Here is a 13,030-nt window from a genome sequence, read left to right on the forward strand (position 1 = left end):
ACCACTCAACCCCTCTCGCCGGGGCTCGTGTCACCGAAATGGGTCCCCGCGCGGGGCTGGAGAGCCTGTACGAGCAGGAGCATCGCCCAGAGCAGAGGTCTCCAGATGTGCGCGGCGAGGGGGTCTCCAGCCCGTCGGCTCCTGTTCGAGGTTGCCTCCAGGAGCACGTTTTCCGCCATTGCCCCGGGGCTGAGAGGCGAAGCGGGCACCGTCCGCCGGCAGCACTGCTGCTCCGCGGTGGTTTTTCTCTTTGAGGTCACCACGACTTGCACGAGATGAGCCCACCAGGCGCTTCGGGGAAAAAGAGGTGGTTTTCTTGTTTTCGCAGAAGTCACCCGGGGTGGCAAGGTGGAGAGGGCTTTCCCTTTTAGGGAAGTACCTAGACCTCGGCCGTACTCGGCCCGAGAACGGGGCTCCCCGTGCTGCAACGGCCACGGCTTTCCTTGCGGCGACAGGGGGGCCGGGGGTGGGATTGCTCCTCATGCCCCCCCCCCAGGGGCAGAGGCGTGGGTGCCCTCCGTGCCGGAGGGGGACACTTGCTGCAGTCGGCTCGCGGAGCCTGGAAACCCCAAAAGTCACGTATTTGGCCCCCCTTGTGCTGCTCCGGGAAAATCTAAGCACATGGAGGAGGTGTTACCCACGGAAAGACCCAGCTCGAACAGCCTATATATTAGATTATGAGGCGTATTTGGGGGGAAAAAAAGGTTTTATAGAGTGCCGGGAAAGCTGTCGGCATGCTGGGCATCCCAAATCAGAGGTCCCGTGTGGGAGACTGGTCTCGGCCCCCCCAGAGCACGACCAGGCCCAGGGGACCCCCTGCTCCATCCTCGTCCCCAGGGCTGAGCCTGGGGGTGGTGCCCCGTGTTGCTCGGGACTTGCCCACCTCCGGGCAAGGCCGTTTGCACGGATCCAGCCCGGCTGGCTGGAGGGAGGAATGCTTTAGCTGGGAGGGGGGAAGCCAGCCGCGCCGCTTGGCTCAGCACCAGCCCCCGGCCGGCTTCGTTTGCTATCGGAGCTTGTGGTGCCCTTCCCGGCGCTGCCTGGAGCTTGGCCTTGGGCATATCGCCTTGTCTGGGCTCCCTCTCCCACTCCGGGCATCCTCCCGTGGGAACTGGGAACGGGCTGCTCAGACCCGGGGCCACCTGGAGGTTTTGCTCCCGCTTCACCCTTGCCGGGGAGGAGACACAGCCGACGTCCCGTCCCAGGGCGCAGGAGCAGATGCTGCTCTCGGCCCCTGGGTGACCACCCAGCAGTGCCCGCGCTCGGCACCGTGCCACAGGGGACCAGCCTGCACAACCACACTGCTAAACGATTTATTTGCCCTTTCTAAGAAATATGCCTCTACCAGCTACGCAGTGACCTGCCGGTGCTGTCCGCAGGCTGCTGCAGCGATTGGCGGGTTGGTTAGCAAAGTCCTATCAACCGGCTTTCGCAGGAGAAAAATAAAAGCGCCTACATGCTATTTTATAAGGTGAGCACAGACCACGAAGCCCTCAGAATACCTTCCCAGCCCACGGTACTGAATCCCTTTTTTCCATGATGTTGTGTGCGGCAGCGCACGGAGCACACGCGCAGCCTGGTCCCGCGCGGGGCAGAGCCCGCTGAAGGGTTTGGTCCTTCTCAGGCAGGTGGCCCTGGGGGCAGAAAGCCCTCAGCAGGTTTGAGAGAGGCTCAGCATTTTGCAGGAGCTGGCCCAGTCTGGTTGTTAGCTGCTGTGTGAAGGAAAATGTTAAATAAAGTGGTCCATCACGAGGAGCAGATCTGTGTCTCGCGCGGCACGTCCATGGCCGGTGTCCACCACGTCCTTCCTGGGCTGCAGGCAGCACCCCGGGGAAGGCGGGCAGGGTCCCCAGAGGACCTCTGCCCCATCCTCACCTCGCCAGTCGCGTGCTTTGGTTTGGGGGAGGTTGGCTATGTGCTCTACAGTGAGCAGAGGGCTTTTGGGTCAGGTCCAGGGAGGGCTCAGCGCCGTGCGCAAGAGGGGCCATGGTTTCCCTTGTCCCCAGCCGGTGCGAGGTGGCAGGAGGAGCCGGAAGGACTTACTGCTTGTGGACGCGAAGCCGCAGCCTCCTCCGCAGCCCTGCGAAGAGATGCTCTCCGTCACCCGGGGACCCCCATCCCAGCCTGTCCCCCTCCACTAAGGCCGCCTGGAGAGTCCCAGCATCTCCCCTGGGGGCTACAAAACCCTCCATCATCCCTCTGGGGAGGCACTTCTGGGGCGTTCCCATGGCCCAAACCGCTCCGGTTGGTGGGGACACCCTCCAGGGCCGGGGGGGAGATGCTCGTCCCGCTCCTCGCCCTCCCAGGCAGATGCCCCCCCTCGCTGCCCCGTGCTTACGGTGAAAGCGATGGCCGGCGGCAGCCAGGCAGAGCAGCAGGATGAGGGCACACGCGGCCAGCGGGGCCCAGACGAAGGGGCTGCAGGAATCTGGAGCACGGGAAGGAAACGGTGCGGCATGGTGAGACACTGCCTCTCGAGCTGGGCACCCGGGGGACCAATCCTGCCCCCGCCAGCCCTGCTGGGCTGACCCCCACGCACATACTCAGGACTGGAGGGCATCGCCAGCACCTCGGAGTGGCCTTTGGGATTGTGGTAAACCCTAGATCATCACAGGGAACGTAGCCATGAGCCACGTTAACGTTTTTGTGGCGTCCTCGTCCCGTCCCAGGGATGCCAGACACGTGTAGGCCTGCCACTGCCACCATGGGTCTACACACCAGCACTTGCTGGTCCTCATTCCTTAGGCAGAGCTAAATGGACATGTCTCCCGGCCCCATATGCCAGGGCCTAGAGCCCTGTGTACCCCCGGGGATCTCTCCTCAAGGGTGAGACCTGCTCCACCCTGAGCTGTGGGTCGAGATGGACCTAGGTGCCCAACCACATGGGGTCCCGTTGCCGCAGCCCGCTACCCTCGCACAAACTCAGGCTGCACCCCAAGGATCAGTGGGGAGCCAAGCACACAACAGGGCCCGAGCCGAGCTCGGCTCACACAGGAGTCCATCAGCCTCAGCGGTGCCGTGCTAAGGGCGACGAAACCCTCTTGCAAGGCAGCTTGAGCCAAGACGGTGCGTTACCTCTCTTGTCGGCGGGTTTGCTTTTGGTGATGGACCGTGTGGGCTTTTTGGAGGGTGGTGCTCGAGTGGGCTTCGGAGGCAGAGGCAAAACATCAACTGGTTGATAAAGAGGTAGAAGTTTGTTAATACTGCACTGAGCACAGTGGAGGTTTAGAACAGCAGGCAGGAAGGTCTGGAAATTTTAGCTTTTAAAACTATCCCCTTCTCCACCGAAGGAGGACTTTCAACACTGAAGGAGGTGAGTCTTTGCACACCAGCATTTCTGCCTGCGTTGGCTGATGTTTCCAAAAGTCGAGATTATACATAATGCGATCCAAGAACTTCTGGAGCTAAGCCAAGGCTTTCTGCGTGGGGGACCCAGCCTGAGACCCCTGCAAAGTGCAGGGTCTTCTGCAACCTGCCCTCTGGCTCGGCTAGCGTGTCTCCAGGAGGAGATCCCTCGCACTTGCTAACAGCTCAGTCCCCAAAAGCTTCTGAAAGCCTTGGCCTTGAAAAGAGTATTTCAAACAGCCTAAAAAAATTAGGGTGATAATTTGTGACTGCATGGACCGGATTTCAGGAGCTTGACCTGAGCCCTTCGGTGGCCACAGAAGTTAACAAGGGCCTTTAAAAGCATTAAAGCAACGGCATATTAGGCAAACAAGGGCAGAAGACTAAGCCAGAGAAAAAGAAAACTTTCTCGAGCTACATTTACTGCCAGACACAGTCTCATTAGCGCTGGCCGACAGCCAGTAATGAGCACGGGCAGGATTTGTTCTGAGAATGGGATTACTGTGTTCTGGGATATTTCCAAATCAGATTTTGTATTGCTCTGCCGACTAGAAACGCGGAGAGAGAGTTACTAGAAAGTTCCCGTCTGGTCCTGACAACGCCCAAAAACCCCCTCCTCTCCCGCTGTCTTTGCTCTTAATGCAGCCGAGCAATTTCCAAGCTGCCCATTTGTTTATTTGAAGGTTTTGCATCGCTGCCCGTTGTGCTGCTAACCACGCATTCGTTACACAAAATCAGAAGTAACAGGAGATCTCAATAGTGCTGGGAGGTTTTTAAGGGCTCCCTGGCTCTTTTCCATATTCGAGTTGCTATAATATTTGCTCAGAATTGGATTTTTTTGCTGATAAAACACGGCCACGATTTATTGTGGTCGATATGGATTATAATATAACACATTCATCTGTCTATCAAAGTTGGTCAGGAAAAAACCCCACTAATCAAGATGTACAGATGTACATCTGACTACTCATACTCCACTTACCCAGGATTCTGGGCAATTCAAAACTGATTTTTGTTCTTCTGTCTGAGACTGAAATTCCTGTGGAAACCACCGTTAATTTAAACAGAAAAGGCTCCAGTGTTCCAGAACTCATCTGAGACAGGAGGTAACTGGGGTTTATCTGGATTACTTCTCCCTTACTTAATAATAGATTTTAAAAAAGGGAAGTTAATGACTATTCATTTTATCCTGCATACTAAAGGGAAAGAGAAAATGTCCAGTGAAGTCCGAGTTCTCCCAGACCATCTGTTGGGATTTAGTTTTAAATTGCAGTGTCCTTGACCATGTTGAATTTTAGCCGTGTTTTTAATGCTTTGCTTTTGGGACATAGATATGTCTGTAGCTGATAAAAACAATACTCCTTTATCTCAAATTGGTTTTTCCTCAAGCCAGCAAGAATCCAAACAGGATTTCTGAGCCAGCTCAATGAATGCAAGTTGCAGGGTGCTATTTGCAAAAAGAAATGTACGGGCACGAGCGATGTTTTAGAGCCAACTCCTGTCACTGTGGCTTGGCTAAATAGGTTCTTCATCTCCCTCGCGAGCAGCAGAGAATGGGTTGAAGCCTGCTTCAAATACATTATTTTTTCTACCACCAACCCTCTGCTCTGTGATCAAGGGAAATGGGCTGAAAAGAACAGCTCTTGCTGTGCACGAGGTCCCCAGCACGTCCCTCCCGCAGCGGGACCTACACGGCAGGCCTGATTTCAGATTAGACGGTGAGCTGACAGCCTTCAGGATTAAGTCCTGATTTGGGTGTAGAACAGGCTTGAAACTTGCAGCCAGAGCCACTGGGCAGGAGAAACCCACTACCCCCACAGCAGCGATGCAAGGGGTGAAGTCCCCCAGTTTTGAAAGTATTGTAATTTGGAGAAAGGTAAGGAAGAAGGAGAATGTGGAAGGACCTGTGAGCCAAACAGGACACACATCCAAAGTGTCATCAGAGGTACCACAGGGGACTAGAAAAATGCAGGGCATCCCCATGTTTTGGGTCGAGTGGCTTCCCTTGGAAGTCCTAAAATGACAGGACCAACGCTGGGCCCAGGGCATGGCCAGCACAACCGCTGGTGGCAGAAGGACTGCCACATGCAAGCTGTCCTACGGTATAGCCGTTCGTTGTATTTTCTGCCTAGTCAGGTCTCTTCAAGGAAACCCCGGAGCCCAAACCTTTCCTGCTCTCCCTGCCCTCAAAGCTGGGAGGATCAGGGCACCCACTGACACCCACGTGGCTCCTTGAGGACCCCCTCACACCAGGCCATTGGCATGTCCCCGAGCCTGGGGCCAGCCAGGGCGATGCTTACCCACGCTGAGCCTCGTCCCGCTGCCGAAAACGAGCTCCGCGAACTGGGAGATGGTGCAGTAGTACGTGCCGTTGTCTGAAGCCTGGAGGCTGCGGATCTGCAGATTGTAGGAGTTCTGAGAACTTCCCCCGTGGACACTAAACTTCTCCCTGCTGACGCCTGTGCCGTACGCGCTGTTGCCCAGCGGGTTTGCAAACACCAAGAACTGGAAAAGTTGCCTCTCCTGGTTCCATCGGTACCAGTACACCCCAGACTGATCTTTTTTTATGTGACAGGTGATTTCTGTTTTGTTGTTAGTTTGGGCTAAAATTTGTCCTGGAGTCTGAGACAGAAGTAGACTTGTACAGAAACCTGCAAAAAAGACAGAAATACCTAGTTATGCTTTAGCCATTGCTTTTTTCACATGGTAAGCACATATTTCCTTTGAAGGTTAATAACGTCAGTAGTCCCAGATCGGGGGTTGCACCAGTGAGAGACGGGGGAGTCTTTATCAGGAAACCTGGCCAATATTGCACTGAAGGCCTTTTTGGGTCCCTAGCTATTTTTTGGCCAAAACTGAAGTATTTGTTGTCCCGCAGATGTTCACCTAGGAGGAAATTAAGTGTCCTGCAAATGTTCACCTAGGAGGAAATTAAGATGGAGGGATGTTCCCTAGGGTGTCCATGGGCCTGTGTGCTCGGGGAAGGGGCTCTGACGTCGTCTCCAGTGGAGGTTGCTCCTACCCTCCTGTTTCTCTACCATTTTTCAGAAAGGCTTCGCTTCTCTTTGACCAGATCTTTTTGAGCCTCTCAGCTTGTTCACAAGATATTTTTCTCAGAGAAGCAACACGCGGGATGAAGATAAACTTGAGACCACATCTCAAAGGCAGAGACAGCCCAGCCGTGCCAAATGCGACTGCAGAGGCACACAGGGCGGGGGGACTGACCAGGGGGTGCAGAGCCTGCATCTGATGCGTTAGACTGCTCAATTTGGTGTCCCTGGGAAGAGGACCCTCAGCTGGGATGAGTAACGGGTGGTGTTAATGCAGTGGGGCAGGTTTCCTGGGGGATATTTCTCCAAAATGCCCATTTTTTGCAGCTGCAGAGCGACAGGGCAACAGGCTTCGCCCGCCGTGTTGCCAGCTCCGGCCAGGTGACTATGAGTCTGTCCGTAGCCGGAGCTTCACTCCTGAGCCTGCGGCTCCTGGAGCTGCGGGATCACACGCCAGCCCCCTCTCACACACAAGCACTGCTGGTCCTCAGAGGTGCAGGAAAAATTTGGAAAGGGCAGCTCCAAAACAGGACAGTAAAATTAATATGAAGATAATTTCAAAACGAGCCAATTTTTTTTTCTATGAGTTTTCAGATGGCATTATTTTTGTACTGATTTCATGCTCTGGGGGAAGGAGAGAGACTTCGGGGTAGCTGATGGCTTTGAAAGCTTCGGTTTGGCATCCCCACGCTTGGTGGAAATTATCTCTGTTGTTCTCTGCCTCGGCGGACACCTGAACGATATCTGTGTGAGAGAGGAGAGCACTAACATGTCCTTGCGAAAGAATAACAGGGGCCTTACAGTCCTTCTTTTTTTTTCTTTTTTCCAAAAAACAATCCTACAAGGCTGTGAATAGTCTGAGACCAAGTGAAAAAAACTGCTCTGCAGATAAAGAGGGTCCCTTTTCCCCCGCCTGTTTCGCAGGTGCGTTTAAGCTCTTGCAGGAAGCTGAACATAACACATTTTTCGCTTCTTTGCCTTAAAATGTCCACATTCCTTTAAAATAAGTCACGTCCATGTTTTAGAGCGGCAACCTTCCAAGCTTTGCTGTGGGAAAGGCCTTGGTGTGCCGAGCCCCCGGGGCGATACCTGCCCGCGCTTGGGGCACGCTGCGGCAGGGGCCCTGGCTAATGCCGCGCGGTCCCGCGGCGCCGGGCTCCCGCGGGAAATTGCTCGGCTCGGGTCTAAGCCAGTGGTCGAACTCCAGCAGGTTGAGTTGGGAGAGGGTTAAAACACAGCTGAAAAGCTCAGGCTGCAAATGAATTCCCCATGCTACCCAGGGGAACGGCCAGGGCTTTGCCCCCATGCTCGTGGCGTGGGTCCTTGCGGGGGACCGAGGGGGGCTCGGGCGCAGAGGGCTCGCGGGGACACCCCGCCGCGTCCCTCTCCCTGCGAAGAGTCAGCCACGCGCCTCGGGCCAGCTGCTGGCAGATGTGCCACGATGCTCTGCAGCTGGATCAGCACCGTGCATCAGCATGAAGCTGCAGCGCGGGACGAGCCCCTGGAGCGGGCTGTGCCGGGATCAGCTCCCCAGGGCCGGAGAAATCTGGGAGCAACAGCTCGAGTTGCCGACCCAATATATAGGTTTCACGGGTGTTTCAAGCTCCCGGCACTTTCTATCTAAGAACTGATCAGGCTGAATATCGTACTGGGGGGGGGACACCCTGCAGAGCACAGTCCTGCATTAATCACACACACTCAGCCCACACTATCCACGATCCATCTGCAGCACTGCGTATTTTTGTAACACGCTAACTTTTGCTATGGCCCTTTGGAAACACTCAGTCCTTGGATGCAGCTGGAAGCAAGTCTAGCCGTATCGTTATCGTCTTTGCATTATGGAGACGGTGGAGATAGGTGCTAGCTTAACCGGCTACAGCGTCTGCACTTTGGAAAGTGGCACATGCTTCAACCAGGAGCTCCCCAAAGCGCGTCGACACTAAGGGAGCTACGGTGAAAACCAGCCTCTGCAGCGTCTATACTGGTATAAACTGGTCTATAAGTTATCAGGTCGATAGGAAATAATATCCTGCAATGTATACCATGCCCATATTTTTTAACCCAAATAATCCAGATGCTCTGTGACACATCTCACGGGATATTGTGGATAGATGGGGTGGCTGGGAAGGGTCTAATGTGGCTTTAGCTGCTCCCAGCCGCTGGTGACCTTGGCAGCGTTCCCGGGGGATCTTACCTGGGACCTGGAGGCAGAGGTAGAGATGGAGCCACTGCCGTGCCATGGCGGTGCGGGGGGCCGGGGACGCTGGCGGAGCCGGGGACCGGTTCGGTGTCACCAGAGGCCTGGGCGGCCCGGACGAAGGTGCCGGCCGCAGCTTTTCCCGCGGGGTCGGTCCTCCGTCGCCGTCACGCCGGCGGCAGCGCCGTGAAGTTCCCCGCTGCGAAGGAGGTTTGCACCCGTTCGGACGTGCCGGCGGCGGGGAAACCCTCCGGCTCGCTCCGGCCGCTCCCCCCGCTCGCCTCCAGCCCCCCGAAACGCCGGGGCCACGAGCCCCCGGCAGCCCCCGCCGCGGCTGGCGCCCGCCTCACCCTGCCCCAGGAGGTTTCCCGTCTCGGCACAGATGTTTCCCCCGCAGCCCCATCCCACCGCTCAGCCCTCGCCGCGGGGCCCGCGGGTCTGACCTGTCTCAGGGCGACAAAGCCACCGCTCTTCCAGCTCTGGAGCGCTCTGGATCACCGCTGGGGAGAGAAAAACGAGAACTCATGCAGCGTTTGCTTCCCGGAGCTATTCCTCCGCATTTCACCATTTGTGCTTTTTGAAATCTAGTCAATTAAGAAGCAACAAGCTGATTTTGGGGCTTGACGTTAAATAAACAAAGAAAAAATAAACTAATGAGCCCGCGCTGTTTTCTCCTCTGTTAAAAATCAGAATTTATTCAAAAGAAGGAGAAGATGCATTTTTAGAGGCGAAGTTGCTCAGCAGAGCCCAAAGCAGTAAAATACTTGAATGCAGCTGTATCCATCAATACAAAGCGACCAGGCACCTTTCAATCATTTACGGGAGGCATTTTTTGGGGCCTGGAAAAACGCCGAGTGCAGAGCGAGTTCTCCATAACGCAGATACACGAGGTATTGCAGAATTACAGCGAACTACAGAAAACAACAGCAAGAAACCTCAAACAAATTCAGTGGGTGACAAACCACAAAAGTAAGGAAATTGGGCTACAGCTCATCGCTTCGTGTCCGGGCGTTGCTCTGTGAGCTTCGATACCAAAAGTTTTATGCGCAGAAATATTTAAGTCATAGATAAAATATCACAGTAGCTTCTTTGAACCACTCAGGCTTTACAATTTCAATAGTGAAATACATAATGTGAAATTACGACCGGAGGAGACGTCAGCTGTTGTCACCAGCCTTCGATATTTCCATGTTTGGGGAAAAAAAGCTGCTGTTTGGTGTAATTTCCTTTATACACTGCCAATGACATTTTTGGTTCATTTTTGGTCCATGCTCCCATGCGCACACGCTCGTGGTCCTGATAAAGCCTTATGTCTCCCCGGGGGACCCTCGGCCACCGGCGGAGCGGGGGATGTCCCCTCCGTCCCCACGCTCACCGGAGGGAGGCCAGGCTGCTGCGGGGGCACCGGGAAACACCCCCACGCGGAGCCCGCAGAAGGGCAGGGAAAGTGTTTTGCTCTCTTTAAGAGCAATTTCATTTTGCATTTTTCACCAGATTTTTCCACGCTGCTATCACAGGGTTTTTCCTCCCTCCACCCCTCAGATTAAAATAATTTCCTGACTGCGGCAGTCCTGCTAACCACTGAAAACGCTGGTAAAGTGGGCGAAATAGCTCCTTAACTCTTCCCTGGCCAACCAGTGCCACATCCTGATGGAAAAATTGGGCAGGACAGGAGATGCTTGGGAAAGGGACGCTTGTCCCGAGCTTCGCTCTGCTTTTTCCTCTTTGTTTAGGTCTGAGAGGGGAAAAGGTCTCAGTGGTACCCAAAAGCATCTCGTATCCCGCCTTGCCTACGCTGAAGGACAAAGCCGAGGGGAGATGAAAGGAGGGGAAACTGCCCCAAAAGCTCAGATGATGCAGGGAGCAGATGGGCCTGACTCACTTTTTCTTACCCCAGTTATGTCCCGTTTGGTTTTCCCCTTTTGTTTCTGGGGGCTTAAGAAATAACCACCGTGAGTGAATTTGCTCTTTCACCCTTGGAGCAAACCTGGTGAGCTGAGCCCACCATCTCCTCCTGTTGCAAGGGCTTCTTCCCCCCCTTTTTCTCACCGTTTTTCCCAGCAGCAAGGGAAAAAAACCAAAACCGGGAGCAGACAGCAACAAGATAGCGGGCTCTCAAGGCCGGGAGTGGGAGGTGTTTGCAGCCCGCCCGGGCCGGCGGCACCGCTGCATGGGAGATACCCCCATGGGAGGGCTGCCAAAACTCCGCTTTTTCCCCCCGGGAGCCCTGGGAAACGCCAAAATGCCCCCTGAACACCCGCTCCCCGCACGGCCCGATGTGCAGCTTAATGCCACGGGGTAGAAACAGGTTTTGTCCGGGCCGCAGCGAGCTAAAAGGCAGGCGATGCCCCCGACACGGGGGGCAGCTTAATGCTGGAAGAGCAAGGGTTATTTCTTTGAAGCCGCTGTTTACACCCGCTTCGGCCATTTCCCGAAGGTCGAGCGCTTCTCGAGAGCGTTGCTCCTGCTGGAAAACATTTTGGAAGCGGCACCCCTCTGTCTGGCGGCCGATCAATAACAAAAATAAAAGCCCCGTGGGAACCCGCCGGCCGCCAGCTGCTGTTTGTGCCTTCCCCACGCTGTTTGGGGTTGCTCGCCTGGGAAGAAAGTAGCAGGGGGGGAAAGGGTGAAGCTGGGCTGATCTCGCTGCCAGCACGAGCGGCCCCGAGCCGCCCGTGACCTTGCTGCCTTGCACGGGCGCCCGAGCACGAGCGACGGCTGGGGCAAGTGGGGCATCCCCTCATTGCCCGGGGTCTTGCCAACTGCATTACACTTTAGGCTTTATTTTCTTCCTTTTTCCAGCTTCTTACGACAAAGTGTGTGCTTCGGTTGGAGGAAAGCATCGGGGAAGGGGAGAAAAAGGGGGTTGCAAACGCCGAGCAGCTCCCGGCTGTGTTTCAGCCTTCGTTAAATTCCCGTTTGGGCGCAGAGGCGCCGGCCAGGCTTGGCCCTGAGTGCAGAGGGCTGGAAATGAGCCAGCGCGCAGGACGGCAGGTCTGGTGTGCCGCGCGGGTGACTGCAGGATGAGCCCCCGGGATGCTCCTGAGCATCCAAAAATGCAAATATACAAATCCCGAGAGAACAAAAATGCCGTAAAAATAAGGGGAAAGCCGTGCCCTCTGTTGCAAGGGCTGGATTTCTGGATCAGGGAGGGCTGCTCCAGGTCCAGACACTGAGTTATTTTTCTACTACAGAGTACTCAGGATTTGGGGGAAACCTAGGCAATACAGGTAAAGAGGATGGAAGCACTACCCCTGTAGCTGTTGGACTCATGCTCATGGATAAAACTTGCATTTCTGCCTATGTGCATGGCTCTGGATGGGCCCCAGGCGCCGAGGAGCCTCAGCACCCAATGCACAAGGTCTGCAGGGAATTGCCCAGTTTCGGAAGGAGACCCCAGCTAGATCCTGGCTTCTTTGGGCAGTGGGAATTCAAAAGGGATCAAATGAGGGATGACTGTCTGAAAATGGGCATTTTTTGTCCTCTCTGATCATTTGAAATGTGCCCTTCTCAGCTGGCCACATCAGTGAGCCGCTCTGCCCCTTCAAACGCAGCCGATAGCGCAGAATCGCGGGAAATAAGGGCCGGTGTTGGGGAAAACCGGCCGGTTTCCAAATGGAAACTCCCTGGAGGCCAAGGAGACGCAGAGGAACGGCGTCGTGATCTGCAGTGTGGTTTTCCAGTGTGACTGGATCAATTTCCATTTTGCAGAAATGGCAGACTGAAAATTCCCGGTGGCTCTTACCTGAAAGCTTGAAGTTATCACGCTCATTTTTTTTGGATGAGTTTATTCCCCTGAAAGGTGTGGCTTTGGGGAGAACTGCAGAAGGAGGAAAAGCAGCAATCAAAACGACAGCGCTTTTGCTTCTCTGGATGAGTAATAGCTAGATGAGTAAAAGATGAGTTTTTTCTTTGTAATGGCATAAAAAAGAAAAGAAGAAAAGAACTCAACCGTGGAGTTTTCTAAAGCGCTCTTAGCTCAAATGTGGTTTTCGGGGCGAGGCTGGGAGGTCGTGTTTGCCTTCGCAGGTGCAGCTGCTGTTGAGCCCATGCGACACCGGGGTCTCGGCTGCCAGCAGCTGACACGGTCTGACCCAGATTGCGGGGGGCACAAATCTGCACCTTCAAAGGCACAAGGAGAACTGGTATTTGAGGCCCAAGTGCAGTTCTTTAGGTCCAGAGCTGGAATGGATCCTAACCTGAATCGTGCATTTTCCTGATGTCTTGCATCGACCTGGCAGGCAGATTTCTTTGCTAAGGCTCTCGAAAGCGCCCGTGCCTGCTCACGGGGGCCTGGGCCGCCCTCCGCTTGCCGGTGCCTGTTACAGGTGTCAGGTGCGAGCGGCACCGGGAGCTCTGGGGCGCTTGTGATCCCCCTTCAAAGCCCAGGTGCTGCCGTGAACATGCTGCAAACGACGCTGCAAACGGGGGAATTTGG

The 13,030-nt window shown here is 55.0% G+C and overlaps 1 protein-coding gene across 2 annotated transcripts; it reads right to left on the reverse strand.

Moving 5' to 3' along the window:
- CD8B (CD8 subunit beta) lies at window positions 1-9,695 on the reverse strand. 2 transcript variants are annotated; one of them, XM_064511595.1, is made up of 7 exons: window positions 9,398-9,695; window positions 9,036-9,092; window positions 8,590-8,791; window positions 5,646-5,996; window positions 3,076-3,171; window positions 2,339-2,428; window positions 1-2,080 (listed from the first exon to the last, which is right to left on the reverse strand). In XM_064511595.1, exons 3-7 carry the CDS (start codon window positions 8,633-8,635, stop codon window positions 2,040-2,042), a joined length of 624 nt encoding a protein of 207 aa, XP_064367665.1. In that variant the 5' UTR covers window positions 8,636-8,791; window positions 9,036-9,092; window positions 9,398-9,695; the 3' UTR covers window positions 1-2,039. The 2 variants fall into 2 exon arrangements, with proteins under 2 accessions (XP_064367665.1, XP_064367664.1); XM_064511594.1 differs by having other exon boundaries at window positions 9,036-9,695.
- Between the last annotated feature and the right edge of the window lie 3,335 nt (window positions 9,696-13,030).

Source organism: Dromaius novaehollandiae, chromosome 4, assembly GCF_036370855.1.
Source record: "Dromaius novaehollandiae isolate bDroNov1 chromosome 4, bDroNov1.hap1, whole genome shotgun sequence".
NCBI lineage: Eukaryota > Metazoa > Chordata > Aves > Casuariiformes > Dromaiidae > Dromaius > Dromaius novaehollandiae.

Bases quoted from the DNA above. Each gene is read 5' to 3' on its own strand.
- CD8B (XM_064511595.1), bottom strand. From the start codon at position 8,635: ATGGCACGGCAGTGGCTCCATCTCTACCTCTGCCTCCAGGTCCCAG. The intron at 2,429-3,075 runs GTAACGCACCGT...CCCGTGCTCCAG, and splicing joins CAAACCCGCCGACAAGAGAG to ATTCCTGCAGCCCCTTCGTC. The intron at 2,081-2,338 runs GTAAGCACGGGG...ATCTCTTCGCAG, and splicing joins CGCCGGCCATCGCTTTCACC to GGCTGCGGAGGAGGCTGCGG.